This window comes from Saimiri boliviensis, chromosome 3 (assembly GCF_048565385.1).
Source record: "Saimiri boliviensis isolate mSaiBol1 chromosome 3, mSaiBol1.pri, whole genome shotgun sequence".
In the NCBI taxonomy this organism is placed as follows: Eukaryota; Metazoa; Chordata; class Mammalia; order Primates; family Cebidae; genus Saimiri; species Saimiri boliviensis.
Genome location: NC_133451.1, coordinates 177,889,810 through 177,911,443, shown reverse-complemented (window position 1 = coordinate 177,911,443; position 21,634 = coordinate 177,889,810). Strand labels below are relative to the sequence as shown.

The 21,634-nt window shown below is 43.3% G+C and overlaps 1 protein-coding gene across 3 annotated transcripts in view; it reads right to left on the bottom strand.

The window, feature by feature from the left end:
* Positions 1-21,634, bottom strand: part of SH3RF1 (SH3 domain containing ring finger 1) — a 180,637-nt gene that overhangs the window by 12,922 nt on the left and 146,081 nt on the right. For all 3 annotated transcript variants that reach the window (XM_039479144.2, XM_039479143.2, XM_003938719.4), the window contains exons 7-11: positions 17,574-17,743; positions 15,610-15,780; positions 13,038-13,297; positions 11,800-12,161; positions 1,489-1,847 (exon numbers count right to left, since the gene is read on the bottom strand). In XM_039479144.2, coding sequence (XP_039335078.1) covers positions 1,489-1,847; positions 11,800-12,161; positions 13,038-13,297; positions 15,610-15,780; positions 17,574-17,743 — 1,322 coding nt within the window. The remainder of the gene's footprint in view (positions 1-1,488; positions 1,848-11,799; positions 12,162-13,037; positions 13,298-15,609; positions 15,781-17,573; positions 17,744-21,634) is intronic.

Below are 21,634 nucleotides of genomic sequence, written 5' to 3'. Positions count from 1 at the left end.
TTCCAGACTGGCGTGGGCAGCATGGAAGACCCCGTCTTTACAAAAAAAATCCAAAAAAGTTAGCTGGGAATGGTGGTATAGGCTTTAGGAAGCTGAGGTGGGAGGATCACTTGAGCCCAGGATGTTGTGGCTACAGTGAGCTGTGACTGTACCACTGCACTGAAGCCTGGGCAACAGAGCAAGACCCTGCCTCAAAAAAAGAAGAGAGTTCTCTTAGCTAATAGAATTCTCTAATTTAAGCTTGTCTGACCTGTAGGCATGCAGCGCAACAGAAATTGGTAAACTTTCTTAAAATATTGTGAGGTTTTTTAAAAACTCATCAACTATCATTAATGTGTGTGTGTGTGTGTGTGTGTGTGTGTGTGTGTGTGTAATGTAACATATTTTTAACATAATATAAATTTATTTATTTATTATTTTTATTTTCTTTGAGATGGAGTTCTGCTCTGCTGTCCAGGCTGAAGAGCAGTGGCACGATCTCCTATCACTGCAACCACCACCTCCCAGGTTCAAGTGATTCTCCCACCTCAGGCTTCCAAGTAGTTGGGATTACAGGGACCTGCCACCATGCCTGGCTATTTCTTTGTATTTTAGTAGAGACAGGGTTTCACCACATTGCTGGGATTGCAGGTGTGAGCCACTGTGCCCGGCCATATTTGTATATTTTACGTGTGGCCCAGGGAGGCCAAAAGATCGGACACCCCCGCTCTAGTTGCTTCACAACTAGCAGGAAATGCTGCGAACTTTTAATTAAAAAGGCAAAATATTAAAAAAAAAAAAAAAGACAGTGATTGCTGGCAAAGAAATAGAAACAAGAAAGAAGTCAATCCATGCACAAGTTCCCAGTGATTGACAATTTTCACCTGGATACAATTCTCGCATGGTGGAGTGGAGAAAACAAAGGAAAAGGCGGCTGGGGACCAGCCCATTAAGAAACACGTAAGGGGCCGGGCGCGGTGGCTCACGCCTGTAATCCCAGCACTTTGGGAGATTGAGGCAGGTGCATCAGGAGGTCCGGAGTTCAAGACCCCCGGCTAAGATGGAGAAACCCTATCTCTACTAAAAATACAAAAAGTAGCCGGACATAGTGGTGGGCGTCTGTAATCCTAGCTCCTCAGGAGGCTGAGGCAGGAGAATTTATCAGACTACGAGGTAGCATCCCAGGGGAAGCCCACCATAGTCCCCAGGAAAAAAACCCAGGAGGTGGAGGGTGCAGTGAGCTGAGATTGCGCCACTGCATTCCAGCCTGGGTGACAGTGCAAGACTCTGTCAAAAAGAAAGGGAGGGAAGGGAAGGGGAGGGGAAGGGAAGTAAAAAAGTAAATGGAAAACAGAGTATGTGTGGCAAGTGGGAAAAGAAATTCAGTGCTTGTTTTTATAAGCTCAGATTAAGAACATTTAGGAGGATGTGGCAAAACATCTTAAATGTTCCAGCATAAAGCTTGTTGCTCATTTTCTAATTTTTTTCCTGGAACGAAGTTCAACTCACCTTTCACAAACAACAGGTCTCGACTCATTTAAGACAGGACCCAGGGAGGAACAGGCCTGGCGAGGCGGTGGAGCGATGGGGACGGCGGAGTCCAGGGAACTTGCCTTCCTGTGAAAAGCGTCCTGGGCCAGGGCTGCTCCCGCCGCTGCAGTCGTGAGCGGTCCGTCCCCGTCCACAGGGCAGGAGCCCGCCCTGCCGTGGCCCCCTCCTGCTGGCAGTTCAGGCCCCACCGCTCCCTGGAGAGACAGCTCTGCACTGCCCAGCTCCACTTCCAGGGTGGGCGATGCTGGAGGAGACGTGCGGGGCTTCCGTTTAGTGGAGGCGCCAGAAAGCAACTTCAACAGACCCTTTTTTTCTTTCTGGAAAAACAAAAAAATGAGGCTTAGCTGGAGACTGATACTACTATTGCTGGTGTAATCTAAAGGACCCTATAGTTCATTATTACTTTTTACTTTGGGTACACAGTAGGTGTATGGGTCTTATGGTTTCAATGTTCGGTTTGATCTTTTAAAATTATTTCTGTTGATATTTGGTTATTCATCATCTGGCCACCAATTTTTGTGCAGTGCTAACATGACCTTTTGCTTCTCCTCCGTCTCCCTTTCTGCCACGTTTTTTTTGTTTGGTTTTGGACATTCCGTTGAAGTGGGATAAACTGATACAAAAGATGTACGACAGTAAAACTCACCAATTCACATCCCAGGTTTGGTAAAAGCATTAGTAAGTATTTCAGGATAAAATGGAAAGTTCAGATTATGGATTTAATTTCCTGGCCTTCTGCCTATCCTCTCCCTAATTACTGTAAGAGAGCTGACCATATGCTGAATTAAACGTAAACCTGACAGCAGTTTATTCCACAGGCATGGATGTGAGCCTTATCATTTATAGGTAGTGATCAGAGTTAAGGGCTAAACCACTTCTCACATGTCACCACCTCAATGAAATGTAACAAGCCAATAAAACAGAAGTCAAACCATATCTCCCGTGCAAGTACCTCCTTGATTAGACACCCATTTTAAGGAAAGTTTCAGTATATTTATAAACCAGTTGATATCTCTTTTTGCAAGCAAGTATACAAATAAGCATCTGTGGGGTTTTTTTCCCCCTGACTATCTCAATTCCGCAGAAGCCATGTCTTGAAGTTTTGTCTCTTTTGGTACTTTCTCTCTTTGTTCTGCTAGGAAAATCAGATGACAAGAGAGTGCTCCTTCATTCTGAAACCTTAAGTGTGAATGTTCTTTCTGATGAGCAAGTATAACACGATCCTTTTAAATTGTTTTACTAAGATGTCAACTATAGCATTAAGTCCTCTGAATGGAAGCACTGCTTGAAAATGAAACACTTCATAGAGAACTATTTCCTGATTTTGAAGAGAGCTATTTCTTTAGAAAACCCTGTAGGCAAACTGGAATTATTAAGGCCCACTAACAGGGAAATAGAATTACAAGGGACCCGCTGAGGAATTTTCCTTGGGAATAATAGTTTAGACTCAGTAAAAACTCCTTGGGAAAATGAATCTAAATCCCTAATAACATTGTTCCATTAGAGACAGTATGGCAGAAAAAAGGAGACAAAAGCAATCATTTATCAGACTATGAGGAAGCATCCCAGGGACAGGGCACCACAGTCCTCAGCTACCTAATGCTGCTCAAGTACATGTGAACCCATGGGCTGGAAATGGGAAAAGAAGGTGGGTGTGGGTGCTAAGGTCATTTCTGTCCTTGCTTGACCTGACGACAGATGAGTAGAGCCAGCTGATCCCCCTGCCCCACAATCCTCCCAGATAGAGGAAGATCCTTTTGCGTTTCTCTTTCTAGCCTGTCCTCAGCTGACCTTAGGTGCTTTTGCCTCACTCATTCAATGCCACATTTTCTGTGGGGCTACTAAGCATTCCAGTGAATGCTCTCGCAAACCTGAACTGCCTGCACAAGGGCAGTGACAGTGCTGTCTACACCTCTGTATCTCACCCAGCGCCTCTTGCAGGCCCTACACCTACTAACGCTTAGAGGCTGAGAAGATACTGGAAGAGGAGGAGACCAGCGGAAGGAAGGAAAAATATAGCTACTGCCAGGCCTAAGGAAATAAAGGATATGTGGGACTCCCCAGATCCAGAGGCAATAAAGCCTTTCCTCTACACTACGGTCAATGAAGAGGTTTGACTCAACAGCTGCCGATGCTGCTCTGTACTTGCTGTAGAGAGCCTGAGGTCTGGAGGGCCAAGAGATGACATGGGAAAGAATGACGTCTAATAGCTTCCATTTCTAAGGTAGCAGTCAGCTGCAACTTCCAGCTATTCTTGCCACAATGTAAGAAAGCACATGCTAGTCCATGGACCCCCACAGGTCCAGTGAGAACATCAAGTCCACTGATAAATTACAATCTCAGCAAGGCACAGCTAAAACCGTTTCTTAAAAGCTCAGTTCTGAGCACTCAGTAAAATATCAGATAACTCAGTGGCACTCAGGGAACAGCCGCTCAAGTGATTAAGAAGAAAGATGACTTAATTCATCTAAAATGATTAAACACATTAAATACAGCTTGCTTTAATGACTTCTATGGGATGTCTTATCATCATGAACCAAAGCTGACTACCCACAGAGCAGAAGGCAGAGGATTAGGAACCATGGCAGGGCACAAGGGGTAAGGGGTGGGCGTGCTAACACAAAAAGATGCTGCCCTCATTCCAGGGAACCATGTTTTCACAATGACATATTCTGACTTTTTCTATGTTAGCAGAACAATGTCCCACTTGAGACAGATCATTTTGCAAATTCAGACACTTATCATCTACAAGCACTACTATTTTCTCAAAAACCAACAGCAGAAATGAAAACTAAATGAATTAATAAAAAGACTACATTCAGGCTGGGCACAGTGGCTCACACCTGTAATTCTACTGCTTTAGGAGTCCGAGGGAGGAGGATCGCTTGAACCCAGGAGTTCAAGATCAGCCTGAGAAATATGGAGATCCTGTCTCTAAAAAAATGAAAATAAAAAAAAATTAGCCAGGTGTGTGGTGCATGCCTGTGGTCCTGCCGACTCAGGAGCCTGAGGTGGGAGGGAGGATTGCTTGAGCCTAGAGGTCGAAGCTGCAGTGAGCTTTGATCATGCTACTGTACTGCAGCCTGGGTGACAGAGGGATACCCTGCAGCAAAAACGAACAAACAAAAACACCTAGGAAGAGGAAGAAAAATCATTTGAATAAAGAAAATAATCGCCGGGCGCGGTGGCTCAAGCCTGTAATCCCAGCACTTTGGGAGGCCGAGGCGGGTGGATCACAAGGTCAAGAGATCGAGACCATCCTGGTCAACATGGTGAAACCCCGTCTCTACTAAAAATACAAAAAAGTAGCTGGGCATGGTGGCATATGCCTGTAATCCAAGCTACTCAGGAGGCTGAGGCAGGAGAATTGCCTGAACCCAGGAGGCGGAGGTTGCGGTGAGCCGAGATGGCGCCATTGCACTCCAGCCTGGGTAACAAGAGCGAAACTCCGTCTCAAAAAAAAAAAAAAAGAAAATAATCATTACAGGCTGGGCACAGTGGCTTACACCTGTAATCCTAGCACTTTGGGAAGCCAAGGCAGGAGGATTGCTTCAGCCCAGGAGTTCGAGAGCAGCCTGGGCAACGTAGCAAGACCCCATCTCTACCAAAAAAAAATTACCTAGCTACGGTGGCTCATGCCTTTAGTCCCAGCTACTCAGTAGGCTGAGGTGGGAGGATTACTTAAGCCTGGGAGTTCGGGCTACAGTGAGGTATGATTGTGCAACTGCATTCCAGTCTGGGTGACAGAGTGAGATCTTGTTTCAAAAAAAAAAAAAAAAAAAAAACAAAGTAAAGGAAGCAAGAAAGAAAATGATCAGTAGAGATTTCAGGAAAAATGTTCAGAAGAGAAGAAAATGAATATTTAAAAACCAGATAGGACCTCTGCTTAAGAATATCAAGAATAAGCCAGGTGTCGTGGTGTGAAGCTGTAGTCCCAGCTACTTGGGAGGCTGAAGATTGCTTGAGTCCAGGAGTTCAAGGATAGCTTAGGCAACATAAGACCCTATCTCTTCAAATAATAATAATAATAATAATAATAATAATAGAACAATAGGAAAGGTCCTCAAACATTGAAGTAAATCTGTGGTTGGTTCCTTAAGGGAGTCATAGGGAACTTGGGGGTGAGGGATTCGAGGCACTAAATGTTGACGTTTTGTGGCCCACCTGTAGGAATGCTGGCTTTTAGGAATGGATCTATAATACGGCAGAGTGCATGCTGACCAACAACCACTCCTGCTGATTCATATGGGAGGAAAATGTCAATGTCAGGCGAGACTTACAAAGCATCTCCAGAGATTCTGAAGTTATGGGTAGAAAATGGAAGCACTGAAGGTAGATGTGGGCATCAGAGGTGGCTCCTCCTCTTTTTCTAAAGCGAGGGTTAGACCTTAGAGAACTTAAGAACAATTATACAATTGTACTTATCAAGAAGATTTCTTTTCAGGCCAGGTGTGGTGGCTCATGCCTGTAATCCCAGCCCTTCAGGAGGCCAAGGTGGGGGATCACTTGAGGCCAGGAGTTTGAGACTACCAACATAGGGAAACCCTGTCTTTACTAAAAATATAAAAGTTAGCTGGGTGTGGTGGTGCATGCCTGTAGTCTCACCTACTTGGGAGGCCGAGGCTACACGATCACTTGAAACTGGGAGGCAGAGGTTGCAGTGAGTTGAGATCACACCATTGCACTCTAGCCCGGGTGACAGAGCCAGACTCTGTCTCAAAAAAAAAAATTATATATTTGTATATGTGTGTGTGTGTGTGTGTATATATATATATATATATATATATATATGTATATGTGTGTGTGTGTGTGTGTGTGTGTGTATATATATATATATATAAAGATTTTTTTCTGAATGAAAGCTTAATACCTTCAAATACTTGCATTTGTTATATTTTGGTAGATGGGGGAATAAAGCATATCTACACAGCAGTATTAGAGGTTTTCTCTGAAATCCTAGATCATCTTTAGGCATTCTCTTTGGATGTCTAACTTCTAAAACACACATACAATTTAATTTTTTTTCAGCCTGTCACCTAGGCTGAAGTGCAGTGGCACTAATAGCTCACTGCAGCTTTGACCTCCAGGGCTCAAACCATATCCTCCTACTTCAGCCTCCCAAGTAGCTAGGACTATGGGCACATACCACCATGCCCAGCTAATTCAAAATTATATATATATATATATATATATTTTTTGGTAGAGATAAGGTCTTGCTAAGTTTCTCTGGGCGACCTTGTACTTCCGGCCTCAAGTGATCTGCCCACCTTGGTCTCCCAAACTTTTGGAATTATAGGTGTGAGCTACTGTGCTCAATCTTAATCTTTTTATAACAATAAAACACAGTAAAACATATATATATGTACACATAAATATCTCCTAAAGATTTGGAAACACATTTTCTGGGAGATTAGTTCATCAAATAATGAAGGCTTTGAACTGAATATGAAGTTAGAAAAATGTCCAGATAAAGCTGTTATACTGATGGCGGTGGAAGGTGTTAGGGATCTCATAGAAAGAAGAACAACAATGATATAACAAGAATATAGATGAAACATAGAGACGAAACACAGAGTTTCAGATGCTTGTTTACCAAACTACAGCATGCAGACACCAAAGCTGGCTAGAGATTTTAACACAAAGACAAAAACGCACCATCTAGAGATCACTGAGACTCTGCAAGACAGGACTTCCAAATAAAATACGGTTCGAAAGAGCAGTGGTTAGGAGAGAAGCTGTGACAGTCCCATCTGTACATCACGAAGTTCTATTTCTCTGTGGAACAGCAGTAGTAGCCCGCTGCAGAGCGGCTGGGTACAGAGAAAAGGAGAAGGCAACAGACATGCTATCACGTGGGAGACGTACCATGCACTGTTGATGGTCACAAAATGACGAGGGAAGATGGAAATGAGAGTATTATCAAATACCTAGATATCTGCTGGAAGTCTCAACTAAAACCAGGATCTCTAATACACTTTTTCCTTGCTGATAGTTTAATCACACAGAACGTTGAGCAAACTGCAACTTTGGATCTAATTCTGATCAACTAGAGGGAAGGCGGCAGACAGGGGTGGAGATGTTCTACTGAAGAAGCAGAAATATGGAGAAGTTGAAATAAAGTATGGAGAAAGAGGCTGGTGATAGTCAGGTTTGAACTTCATAGTTTCAAAGAACTGATTTTTATATGTTCAAAGAAAATATATGCATGACCCAAAACTCAAAAGGGAAGATGCTTCAAGAGGAATGAGAAGTCTCTCAAAAATGAAATTCTAACCATACAATTGCATATTATCCCTGCAGATGAAAACAGAGGTATCTAAAGGTACTGATGTGATCTCCCAGGGAGCGGCCTAACGGCTCAAATTTTTAAAGGACACCTACAAAAAGATCAAGCAAAGAGCCCATAACAAAGAACATAACGCTACCCACAGGAATTCAAGAAGGCTTAAAGATCAGAATGAGCTTAAACTTGCAAAAATGCTAAAGACAAAAAAAATTTTTTAAAGCTCTTTTAAAGTTATGTTTGAAACAAGAAGAACAAGAAAGACACAGACCGGCTGTGGAGGATGGTGGTTCTCAGATGGCAAGAAGAAAGGGAAGGATAATCTTCAGACTGGAAGGGAAGAACAAACCTTGAAGAGAGGGAAATGAGTGAAGAGTTGGGATTTAGAGATCAAATGATACTCTTAACAGGTTGAATTCACTCCAGCATGCAGAGAAAAATGGCAGCCGAAATGCAACAAATCACCTTTGATAATCTGGTCAATCTGGGAACAGGGTCAATTGCACAGGCAAGGAAAGGCATGTGCAAGTCCCAATTTTCTGATTTTTTTTTTTTTTTTAAATTTTAATTTTGATTCTTTAAAATTTTCTGAGAGGGAGTCTCACTCTGTCGCCCAGGCTGGAGTGCAGTGGCACAATCTCAGCTCACTGCAACCTCTGCCTCCTGGGTTCAAGTGATTCTCCTGCTTCAGCCTCCAAAGTAACTGGGATTACAGGCATGAGCCACCATGCCCGGCTAATTTTGTATTTTCGGTAGAGACAGGGTTTCACCATGTTGGCCCAGCTGGTCTCAAACCCCCCTGACCTCAGGTGATCTGCCCGCATCGAACTCCCAAGTGCTGGGATGACAGGCATGAGCCACCGGGCCCAGCCCCAATTTTGAAACACATGACAACAAAACACTTTGCAGACCATCTGGGAAATTCTAGAACCGTATTAAACGGAAGATTTATGAAGATTTAGAAAGGGAAATAAGACTCTTCCAGGAGACACCTGCTGACAATAAGTAGCGGCAGAAATGAGGGGCAATGGGGAGAGCTTCGTGGAGGGGAAGAGGATGTAAAAGGCAGGGGAGTCTCAACGCGGCATCTGGCGAGTTCTCCCAGGACATCCTTGCAGATGTGATGGAGGAATGTGTGTTACAGACAATCTAGTCATGAAGATTCATGATTCAGTGACAAGAATCATGGAACGACTAGATTTATATCAACCAGAAGTCTCATTAGTGGACTGGGAACACTCAATGAGGGCGGAGATTTAAGAAGGGAAAATCTGAAATCTGTGATATAAAGAATAAAGAAAACTTTAAGAGCACAGCATTAGAGAAAATACACCAAGGGACAAACCTGCAAATACCTCAGGGCACCATGCAGAAAAGAGATCAGCGTTTTCTATGTGGGCCCTCAAAGAACAACAGTTGGGAGTTGAATTACAGCTGTCTGAAGATGGCACAGGGCAGTCCAGGGCTAGGGCACTGCTCGGTCAGTGGGGCACACACACAGGCAGAAGCCATGGCCATTTGTCAGGGATGGGTGCTACCTGTGGTAGACGGAGCTGTAACAGGTTACCTCAAACTCCGTGGTAAAAATCAGGTCCTAAAATCAAGGTGTTGGTAGGGCTGGTTCCTTCTGCAGGCGGCTTTGCAGGAATCTGTTCCCTTGTCTTTCCAGATTCTAGAGGTTTCCAGTATTCCTTGGCTTGTGGTCCCCTTCTCAGAGCACTCCCACCTCTGCTTCACCATCCCGTCTCCTTCTCTGGCCCTGAGCTTCCTGCCTCGCTTTAACAAACATCCTCGGGATTACATTGGTCCCACCTGGATAATTCAGGATAACTCCCTTGTCAAAGGACTCTTCATTTAATCCCACCTGCAAGGTCCTTTTGGCTATGTAATGAAACATCTTAAAGGTTCCCAGAATCAGGAGGTGGACATCCTTGAGGAGCCACTATTCTGTCTATCACAGGTACCTTTTAAGCCTCAGAGATTCAGTGAATTCTTCAATGGAAGGGCCCAGCTGAGGAGCCCCTGTTTTCATCAGTGGCAAGGGCTCTGAGACACATTGTCCCCCAAGCCTTAAAATCTAAACCATAAAAATAATTATTTATAAATATATTAACAAAGTCGAACATGTTGGCATGAGTGCAAGTTTAACGTAATTAATTATAAACACTGAACAGATACCAATCTTTTTCAAAAACTCTCATGTTAACCTAACAATTAAATATTAACTTTTTAGTAGGCTGTAAAGTTTATTTCCTTAAGAGCTGCTGTTTACAGGCTCCCTTAACCATTTAAGTAGAACGACATACCTTACCACTTAAGCAGGTGGCTAAAAGTCTAAGGTCACCCTCAAACTTCCCAGAACTGGTACAGAGCTTCGGGGAAAATGTATAAACCATTGAGGAAAAAGCAATGATGACAAAAGAAGTATCCAGATCTGTGACCATCTCTGTTTCTTTTTTACATTTAACCACTCTCAATTTCTCTCCTCCAATCACCTGTCTCCAAACCCAACTGCAGGTTATTCTTTCCAACAGAACCTTCTGTTTATATTTTCTTTAAAATTCGGCCCCAAATGAGACATTAAAATATATATATATATGGATTTAGAAAATAATATTTCAAGTCTTACCTCTCAAGGAACCATACTGCTTAAGGTCAGATGTACTAGGCCATGGACCAGTCCTAGCCTGTGACCTGTTAGGAATCAGGCTGCAGAGCAGGAGGTGGGCTGCAGGCAAGCAAGTGAGGCTTCATCTGTATTGACAGCTGCTCCCCATCACTTGCATTACTGCCTGAGCTCTGCCTCCTGCCAGATCAGCAGGGACATTAGATGCTCATAGGAGCGCTAACCCTATTGTGAACTGCGCATGTGAGGGATCTAGGTTATGTGCTCCTTATGAGAATCTAATGCCCGAGGATCTGTCACTGTCTCCCATCCCCCACAGATGGGATCATCTAGTTGCAGAAAACAAGCTCGGGGCTCCCACTGATTCTACATTATGTTGAGTTGTATAATTATTTCGTTATATATTACAATGCAATAATAACAAAAATAAAGTGCACAATTAATGTCACCAGCTTGAATCATCCTGAAACCATCTCCCCGCCAACACCCACCCCTGGGCCCACGGAAAAACTGTCTTCAATGAAACTGGTCCATGGTGCCAAAAAGGCTGGGGACCAATGCTGTAGATAAAATAAATCCATAAATGACACTTTTGATCAACAGTGCCATTCTCCTTACACACATATATATACTTTAGAGATGAAGTTTCACTCTGCAGCCCAGCCTGGAGTGCAGTCATGCGATCTTGGCACACTGCAACCTCCCCCTCCTGGGTTCAAGCAATTCCCCTGCCTCAAGCTCCCAAGTAGCTGAGATTACAGGCAGCTGCCACTATGCCTGGCTAATTTTTGTATATTTAGTAGAGATAGGATTTCAGCACATTGACCAGGCTGGTCTTGAACTCCTAACCTCAGGTGATCCACCTACCTTGGCCTCCCAAAGTGCTGGGATATAGGTGTGAGCCACCACACCTGTCATACACACACACACACACACACACACACACACACACCCCTCTTATCAAGCAAGACTCACTGAACAGGAAGACTTGACAATAGCAAAATGATGAAAAAATGAGAAACTAAAGAGAAAAGGAAATTCCTCCACGAGGCTGTAAGCTGCACAGGGGGAGTGACTAGGTCTCCTTCACTGTTGTCCACGTGACATGAAGCACTGGGCTTGGCAGCTAGTGGGAGTTTAAACACAGAGAAACATGAGCTCTAGATAACACAATGGGGTGGTGCCTGCGTTTCTTCCCCACTGTCCTCCGAGCACCTGGCATAGTGACTCACATGTGGGGCGCACCTGAGGGTTTGTTGAACAATGAGTCCTCTCATTAGCTGAACACGACAGACACAACATGGGAAGAAAAACAGGGAAGTAAGTAAAGCAGAGAAACAGTAAGTAGGTAAAGTCTTACTTTGCTATCCTTGTCTGGTTTGGTTGCTGAACTGTTCCCACAAGCTGATGAAGCACTGTCAGGAGGTGTGGGGAGTCCAGGGAGAACGGTCACTATCCGGCCACTGGACTCAGCCTCCAGAGACACACTGCTGATGCTCGGGGAAGGCAGCGGAGCAGCTGCTGCACAGGCCAGAGGGGCACCGGCTCGGCTGATACTGACGGCAGCAGCGTGCGTAGCTGGGCCTGGCATCGGAGGCGCGGGTTGCGGAGAGGCCAGCGAATGATGGGGCAGGCCCACGGTTGTGGGGCCGAGGCCGGCGGGATTCTGTACCTGGATGGGTGTCACTGCTGCCGTGGGGCGTTCCTGGCTGTGCGTGGCAACTAGTAGATGGGAAGAGAGAACATGGCAAAATCTAGGTATCTAATTGCTGCTCACCAAAACATAAGTCATTCCACTGCATCAGACCATCATGAAAGGCTGCAACTGCATTTATCATGATAAAGACTGCATGTATGGTGGCCTAAAAGCACTTCCTCTTAGCTGGATTCTGAGACACTATCTATTGTCCTTCCAGGTCAGCCCTTGAGTCTACTGAGTGCCTGGAAGCTCAGCTCTAACCCAAATCCCTTTAGTTAGGAGATAATCTTTCCACAGTGTCCGAGACACTGAGCCGGTTTTTGGTGGTATTCTACAGTGTCAAGCCAGGTCTCCCTCCTCTCCCTCCGGTCCTTCTCCTATTATTTATTACCTTTCCTTATTAATCATTTTCCTTCTTTATGTTTTTCTGATAGAGTTCACAAGCCTTTTGTTTACTCCCCATTCCATTAGTTGCCCAAGACTCTTGGGAAGGTTTGCAGTGCTAAAGAACTAAGAAAGCTTTTTAAGATCCCACAGGGTCCCAAGTAGACTTGTGCTTAAGTGAATCAGAAATAATCAGCACACCTGTTATTAGAGTATCATGCAATGTCACCCAGATGGTGGCAGTGAGATTTGAGATCATATGATCTCAACTACAGAAGTCAAAATTTCAAGTACTGTTGATACTCTTAGGGTCAGCCTAATTTCTTTCAGACTTTAGATCCATCCATGAGGCTTGAAGTAATACGCAGGGTGGGCTTAGCCGAAGTAAACAGATACAAGCTGCACTGAGTAGACTGACTAATGTTCATGATTTTACTTACACCTACATTTCCCCACATAAGTCAGAAAAGATCTGACCTTTTTCCTGCTTTGCTCCGGCCTGGATTCCTCCTTACCTGTCCTCACAGCATTGCGGGCCTGGTTGACTGTCATTTGCCCAGTCATGTGCAACAAGACCTTAGCCTGAGGACTTGTCTGGATGTGAGCTGCCGATACCACAGCCGTGGGGACAAAACTGGGACTCCCAGCCACACCATTTCCCTGGAGCTTCTGGGCAGGCCCTCCTGCCGTGGAAGGACTGACCATGGTCACCCCCCGACTTGTCTGGCCAGCCGTAGACATCGGGACTTTAGCTTGGGAAGCATTTGTCACTGCCCTGCTGGGACAGAAACATAAATGGAAAGCCCCATCCATCAGCAACATGAGAGAAAGAACAATGAAACGCAAGAAAAATGACTCAGAGCTTCAAAGACAGAACATTTAAAAAAATGAACGGAATTATTTTTATGTAAGAATAGAGAATTCAAAGTAATGATGGCCCTGAAACAGAGAAAGGTACTGAAATATATTCTGAGTCACCAGAAACCACACGTCATACTCTGCTCAAGAATACACAGTTACTGTGTTCAGCTTTCCATAAGAAGACCAAATATCTCCGCTAACTTTCAAGGCTCTGGATTCTCCCGCTTCATCAACAGAACAAGCTGGGATGGTTTCCTGACAATATCCCCATTTCCATATCTTTGCTCCCGTTTCCTGGCTTTCTGCTTGTCTCCAGGTCCACATCAACATGTGCCCGTGTACGGGCATGCACACATAGTGGGATGTCCTCTGTGGCTTCCCTTAATGTACTGTAATCTCATCTATGTTTCAAGATCCAGCATGAATGCTGTCAGTTCAAGAAGCCTTGCCTCAGATTCAGGTTTAAGATCTTATGATCCTATTGTTTCATGTGGGTTTCTTCCTTCATTCTGTTTCTAAACTCCACAATTGTCTATGCTTTGGCCCTTGATTACAAAATGTGTTATACAATTATTATCTTTTTGAGACAGAGTCTCACTCTGTCGCCAGGCTGGAGTGCAGTGGTGCCATCTTGGCTCACTGCAACCTCCATCTCCCAGGTTCAATCGATTCTCCTGTCTCAGCCTCCTGGGTAGCTGGGATTACAGGCACGTGCCACCACACCTGCCTGCTTTTTTGTGTTTTTAGTAGAGATGGGGTTTCACCACATTGGCCAGGCTGGTCTTGAACGCCTGACCTCAGGTGATCCGCCCACCTAGGCCTCCCAAACTGCTGGGATTACAGGTGTGAGCCACCACACCCAGCCAAACAAGCAGAAAGACTTCAAATCATTGGTTTTTGAATCTTATAAAAATGTTTTCCTTCATTAACTTTTTGTTCTTTGTTGCATTTCTATTATTATTATTATTATTATTATTATTATTATTATTATCTTGCACAAGGGAGGTTCTATCTGCCATTTTCTGGATGGGATGGAGTCTGAATGTAGATTTTAATATATACAGAAAAGAATGTTTATATTGATTAAACATTTGCAAGTCAAATCATTCCGTCACCATCTGCAACAATAGTGATTTTCATTTGATTAGGTTGCTGGCCAACCTACAAATTAAGGCCAACAGCTGACAAACACGTCAGTTCAGTAAGCTGTTTGTTTAAAATCAGGGGGTTTGAGGAGAGATTTAATGCAGTTAAACCTGGACTGTATATTAAGCATCTGGTGGTCAAAAACCAGGGCTCCCTCAGTATTGATTTCATTACAGGTCATTTAATTCTGTTTCCGAGGCTTCTTTCCTCAGTAACCAAAAGCTGAACTATCTTTACATAAAATGTACAAAATGTGGTATAGCTAAAGCTCCTGTCACTCTATAATAGGGTTTCTCAACCTCAGTGACATTTTAGGCCAGATTATGACTACCTTTTGGTGGTAGGCTATCCTATGTATAGGATGTTTCACTGCATACTTAGCTCTATCCACCAAATGCCAGCAGCACCCTCAACCTCCAGGTATGACAATCAAAAATACATCTGGATATTGCCAAATGTTCCCTGGGAAGCAAAACTGCCCTCAGTTGAGGAGGATCTATGTTATACATAACATTTTTATTTCTAACTGAATTACAGAATTCATTGTCAGGATTCAGAGGTAATTATTAAATTAATAAAATAAATATAAATCTACACCACCTGGGTTTGAGGCCTTCTTCACTATGCGATCTCAGATAAGCTGTTTGATATCTCTGTGCCTCAATATAACAGCAACTAAGAGTTAAGGCTACCTAAGTGTAACGCATTTATAAATCTGCCGATCTGACATATAGTACGCATTATATAAACACATAAGTATTAACAATATAGCTGTTGTTTGTATCAACACTATGCCTTTTCTAGTAGAAAAATACTGAAAATGATGTTGTTGAACCTTCTCACATTAAAGCAAATAACTTAAAACCCAGTACATTTACTGGTAAAAACCTATACTTCAAAGTAAGCTAAAAATTTTAGAGTTAGAAAGGATTTTAGCAGATATAGGCATGAATTTTTTTAAAACGCTGGCTGCGTAACAGGCAATTATAATGTGAAAGGGATCTGTATAGGCTGAAAACCATGGAAAAGAATAAAGCTTCTCTGTTTGGAACTTAGTACACAATTTATTCAGAACCATACCTTGTGACCGGTGCCACATAATTGCCAGGGAAAACCCCTATCTTGCTGGTATGCATGGATGTCCCTTTGAACCAGCCATCCTGGCAGCGCTCAAACACTAAAAACATCTCCCCTTTTCTCAGCTCTAGTTCATCCTCTTTCCGAGGAGTGTATGGATATATAGCAACATACCTAGAATAGAAAAGAATATTTTGATTTCGGGAGGAGTAACAGACATATCCCAAGATGCTCAAAACTCTTGCTTGGTACAAAGTACTGAACATTTTGTACAAGTGTAAACTGAAAGTACAATCCTTTAATCTGTAAGTAGCATTGACAATTCTCCACTGAAAGAGGTTTTGCTGCCCACATTTTAAAAGTAGGAAGAGGCCTTCCTGATTAAGAGCCTGTTCCTCCCAGTGTGGAAGTGACTGTCCCACCAAATAGTATTTGCGTAGTGTGAAAGAATTAATGCAGCTTCCAAGAGTGCCTAATTTGCTACCAGAGATTATGTACCCAACGGGAAAAATGAGCTCTTCAAATGGCACTTGTTAGACTTGAGAAGTAGCCCCACATAAGAACACATGGTATGAAATCCCACTAGTACAACATGCTGCCTTCTACACACAGGCTGAACATAGAGGCTTGAGCTACACCTGCTTTTGTATGCTCAGTTCTAGGGAAAAAGACTAAATTTGAAAAAGTCAAGGGAAAACAAGTCCTGATCACAAAATGTACAAGACAACCTCAGATGAAGGGTGACTATACCAACCAAGACATGGTAACCAAGCAGGTAACATTAACCTATAGTTTTTTTGTTTTTTTTAGTTGCATTGATTTTAAGGCTGAATTTACTCCCGTGCCACACGTTTTTGTTTCTTCACTTTCTTCTGGGATATCTTCTTCTTCTGGGCAACCTCCTCTTCTGATTTAGGAAGAATCGGTTCCTTCTGATTAAGGATCATCTCAGTGTGCCAGGGAGAACTCACGTATGGGTTAATCTGACCATGAGCTCTGTAGGTTCGGTGGTGCATCTTGGGTGCTTTGTTCACTTGGATATGCTCAATGACCAGAGAATCTACATCTAAACCCTTAAGTTCAGCATGACTCTCTGCATTTTAAGGACATGCAGCAAAAATTCAGCACTCTTTTTGGGCCACCGACCTTGTGTCCAGCCCCACTGCTTGGCCTGGGCACACCTGCCAACTCCACCACTGTAACGTCAGAATGGTACGCACTGTTTTGGCAAGTGACATCTTTCAGATACTTCATGGCTTTTCTTATATGCATACCCTTGATGGCCTGGGCAGTTTCACGTGTGTTCTTGAAGTGAACACGAAGATTGTAACCTTCTGATTTGCATGATTTGTGGGGTTCTCTGGGTCAAGTGAATAGCAAACCATTTTCACAGTTGACCTCAGGCTTAGGGAAAGAGTTAACCTATAGTTCTTACCGGTGCTCTAAACTGTTGGTGTGTACAATTACATAAAGCAGGATCCACAAAGACCTGGCTGTATTCTGCCATAAATAAACTCTCGACAGGATAATTACTTTTCTGGATACTTATTACTGGGGACTTAAGCTTTTTACATTCATACTTCAACTAGACCTAGATACGATTTGTGTAGAATGCCTTTCTGTTATTAGGATTCTTATGCAAGAAATGAAAATAAAAAGTTCAAACAGGAGTTGCACAAAAAAGGCAGTTTCATACACATATGATATGATAAAGAAGCAACAATATGTTTCCGTAAACTCTGAAAGGCCTTCTGGCAGCTACCTGGCAAGCTCATGTATTGGACTCATTTTCTTTCAGCAGTTTCCTAGTTCAATGCATGACCAGGTAGAAGTTTGCAGGACACAGCCATCTTGGTGAGCCATAAGGCTGTCATCAGCTCATGTCAGAAAGGTGCTTCTTGACCTCTGAGGTTTGGAGTCAGTTTTAAATGAACACACAGGCAGTAATAAATGACACCCTCACTTACACACTGGGGCGAGTCTGAGGCCGTAAATGTGCAACCTGGTCAGTGGATCCTGCCATGGGCCTTGGTCCCATTCCAGCAGCAGCAGAGGCAGTGGCGGTGGCGCCTGGTGGTGTGGAGGCAAGGACAGTGGCAGCCAGGAGAGGGGGTGGGGGAAGAGGAGGGTTCAAAGTCTGGTATAGGAAAAACAAAGAGAAAGGGGAACAAAAGACTGATTTACATTTTTCTATGGAAGGTGGGAGAGAAAAAGAATCAGAAATCCATAGAACAAGACTTTAATGGAATCCACACAGGGCAGAATCAGCAGGCTAACTGACATGAAAGCCTGCTTCTACAAATTCACCTCTTGTTCTCCTTTAAAATCTTAAAGCCAAAGCAACCCTTTCAGCAAACAGGTAAGTAACCACCCTTGGGAGGAGGGAAAGGGAAAAAAAAAATGAAACAATTGCATGTAATTTTAAGATGAACAGCACTTTAAAGTATAGACCTGGACAAGGATCCAAATGCCTTTCGATGGGGGGCAGCTATAACGTCATGCTGCCTGCTAGGAATTAATTTGTGATTGTTTCTGTAATCTGAAACTTAAACACAACACACAATTTAGCTGCGCTGTATCGCAAATCGTTCCTTCAGAAGAAAATTTCCTTTGATGCCTGGTCTATAAAAAGCCCAAAAATAGTAAGCCACAGTCATTGGGTCATTGTTGCTACTTTTGCTTATTCTTTTCTTAACTTCGCCAGCTTTTGAAATTTGGTACTATCAAGGCTGGTAATCTTTAACAAGTACACCAGTGGAAAGCTGCTGGTTCCTTTATGGGCACAGCCTAATGGGGTTCTGCCTACAGGATTCCACGCCTTTTGAAAATCAATGGAGCAATTGTTACCTTCTCATCTATAAACCCAGATAATTCTTTAGGGTCTGTATACTGAAACTCCTGAAAGAACAGGCACACACACAGACTGCCTGAACCCCCACCTCGTCCTCTCCAAATCTTTGAACCACTAGATGTAAAAACTAAATCAAAGGAGAAATAAGAAGAAAAAAGAATTTACCTAGTTTAAATGTAAATGGCTTCTACATATCAGCATATAAACAAAATAAAGATCCTATGATTTCTAAACATAGCTTATACCAGTCATTTTATTTCTGTATTTTGGAATAAAAATTTGAATTTCATCACCATTCACTATAATACATCTGGCTGTTAATATACACATACATGGTTCCAGAGACATAATGAACTGAGTAGAAAAAAATTTCAAATTTCTAGACATATGCTGCAACCGTTCCACACATTATGTTTAATTTTTTGCAAAAGCAACTTTCAATAAAGGTTTTTTCCCACCCTGCAGCTGAAGTGGCTGCAGAACATTAGTGCAGAAACAAATGAGGTGCAGAGCCCCTTACAAAGTGCAAACCTGGAGAAGGCAGAGGTTAGTTCCAAAAGCTGGAATGTTGTGAAAATATGACTTACATTCTCAATTCAAAATACAGCAGCATTAAGATTTGCTATAGCTCTGGAATTTGCATGTACTAAGGCTTGCAAGCATCCCCAAACTTTTTACACAGGGGGCCAGTTCACGGTCCCTCAGACCGTTGGAGGGCCGCCACATACTGTGCTCCTCTCACTGACCACCAGTGAAAGAGGTGCCCCTTCCTGAAGTGCGGCGGGGGGCCGGATAAATGGTCTCAGGGGGCCGCATGCGGCCTGTGGGCCGTAGTTTGGGGACGCCTGGCTTAGAGTCTCCAAAACCTTTAACCAGGAGAAGGGCAAGCCTTTAACCTGTTAGGCTTCCTTCCAGGGACAAAGCAGAGATAAAGACAATGCTGGTCACAACAAATGTGACCTGGTCAGTTCATGGCAGTTCATCAGCAGTTTGACAGGTGAGATAATCAGTTGACACTGTATACAGAGTAACAGATGGAGAAACTGTAAAATCGCCACTTCGCTGATTGCCATTTAAATCTTTCTAAGCTCAATCTCAAAACAGGGTGGCTGTGGAAAGGCAGAAAACTAATGGCATGTGCTCAAACAAATTAAAATAGTCTATTATAGCTCGACTTTATTAAGACTGAGGCTGTACTAATTTGACCAAAAAAGAAAAATCATCTATGCACCTGATAGAAACATGCTCTTTTGTAATATAAATACAATTTTGTCATAAAATGTAAAATCACTTCTTATCACAAAATACACTAAGCATATGTTCCATGTACATTTCTTTTGCAAAGTGTGAGAGTTAGACATTAAGATATGGCATCAGAGGATATCCTGAAAGATCCCAGAAGTTTTGCCTGAGAGAAAGGAGTTCTCTCTCACTTTCTGTGGTTGAAACATAAACGATTTAATGAAACTGGGCAGATATTTTCCCAGTGCATACATGTGTAAATTTGTGTGTATGTGAGCACACAGATGAAGATCAAGGAACTCTGATTAAAATTAGGTTCCAGCCGGGCAAGGTGGCTCACGCCTGTAATCCCAGCACTTTGGGAGGCCGAGGCGGGTGGATCATGAGGTCAAGAGATCGAGACCATACTGGTCAACATGGTGAAACCCCATCTCTACTAAAAATACAAAAAATTAGCTGGGCATGGTGGCGTGTGCCTGTAATCCCAGCTACTCAGGAGGCTGAGGCAGGAGAATTGCCTGAACCCGGGAGGCGGAGGTTGCGGTGAGCCGAGATCGCGCCATTGCACTCCAGCCTGGGTAACAAGAGCGAAACTCCATCTCAAAAAAAAAAAAAAAAACCCAAAAACAATAAAATCAGGTTCCTAGATGTTGCTTGCCCCCGTGGTGCTGGTAAAATGATAGGGCTCTGGTGATTCCAGAGCTGTGGACAGACTAGGAAATTTTGTGGGTTGCTTTATAAACAACCTAAACCAAAATAATATGCTGATGTGGAAGTTCAAAAGGTAATCCACTGTGCATTGTGCTTCAGGCAGTTTGCTGTCCTGCAAGACCTGAAATTTCTACAGAGTAAAACCACACATAGCCTTTCATTCACCCAGAGGTGACCTGGAGTCCTCCTTATTATTTTGTAGACCAGGCCAGCCTAGGCACCAGACGCCAAGATGCACTCTCTACTACAGACGGAAAATAGCTATAGACCTTCTAGAAAATGGGACATATTTCACATTTTGTTAACAATATTCTGCTCACTAAACCCAGGACTGAAGAACAGTGTGCTAATGGGAAACGGTCATAATTTGCCATGTCCAAGCTCCCTTCTCCTGATCTAGTTATGCTGAAAGAAGAGACAGTGTTACATCACAGAAGGAGCATGGTCTTTGGGGTCAAAACAACATAGATTCCAAGCCTGGCTCAGCCTCCTAGGGCAGTCCTCAACTTCCTGCGTTTGCTAGAGTGAGCACAGGGAGGAAGTGGCTTCTCTCTGAGTGGTCAGAGTTTCTCAGAACACTGACCGGCCAGACTGCCAGGGCCACTGAGTGAAAAGTTCAACTACATGCGTGTGAAACCTCTTCCTTCTGGCACTCTTCCCTCCGCTTGCCCTTTCATGCAACTCACCCAGGTAGTGATTAGATCTTAGGAGCTGGCTAAAGAGAGGGAAAATGGTCCAGTATGTCTCAAGCTTGGGCCAAGGGCTACAGGCCAGTTTACCAGTAAAGTACTTTGAACTGCAGTTTTGGACACAACTGAAAATAGAGGGTTCGTTTCCTTTCTAATTGTTCCTTACGTGTGTTATCTCCCTCATATACCTCCCAGGGTAGAAAAGTGACTGGCAAGATAGACTGAGCATTTCTGGGTCCCTTGGGCAGGTATCATTAACATTCTCCAATCTATCATTATTTCTTTCTAAATGTCTGGTATCCATTCAGCCCACTTTCGACCCGACATACCAGCATCTCTAAACAGTCTTTGTGTGTACTGAACTCAGATGTATGTATACTGGTTGATGAGGAAATGGTTCAAGCTACTATGTGGAGATGGCTGTTAAAATTGGTCAACAGTGTTGTGTGTACCTATGCAACAATCTTGCATGTTCATCACATGTACCCCAAAACCTAAAATGCAATAAAAAATATATATATATTAAAAAAAAAAT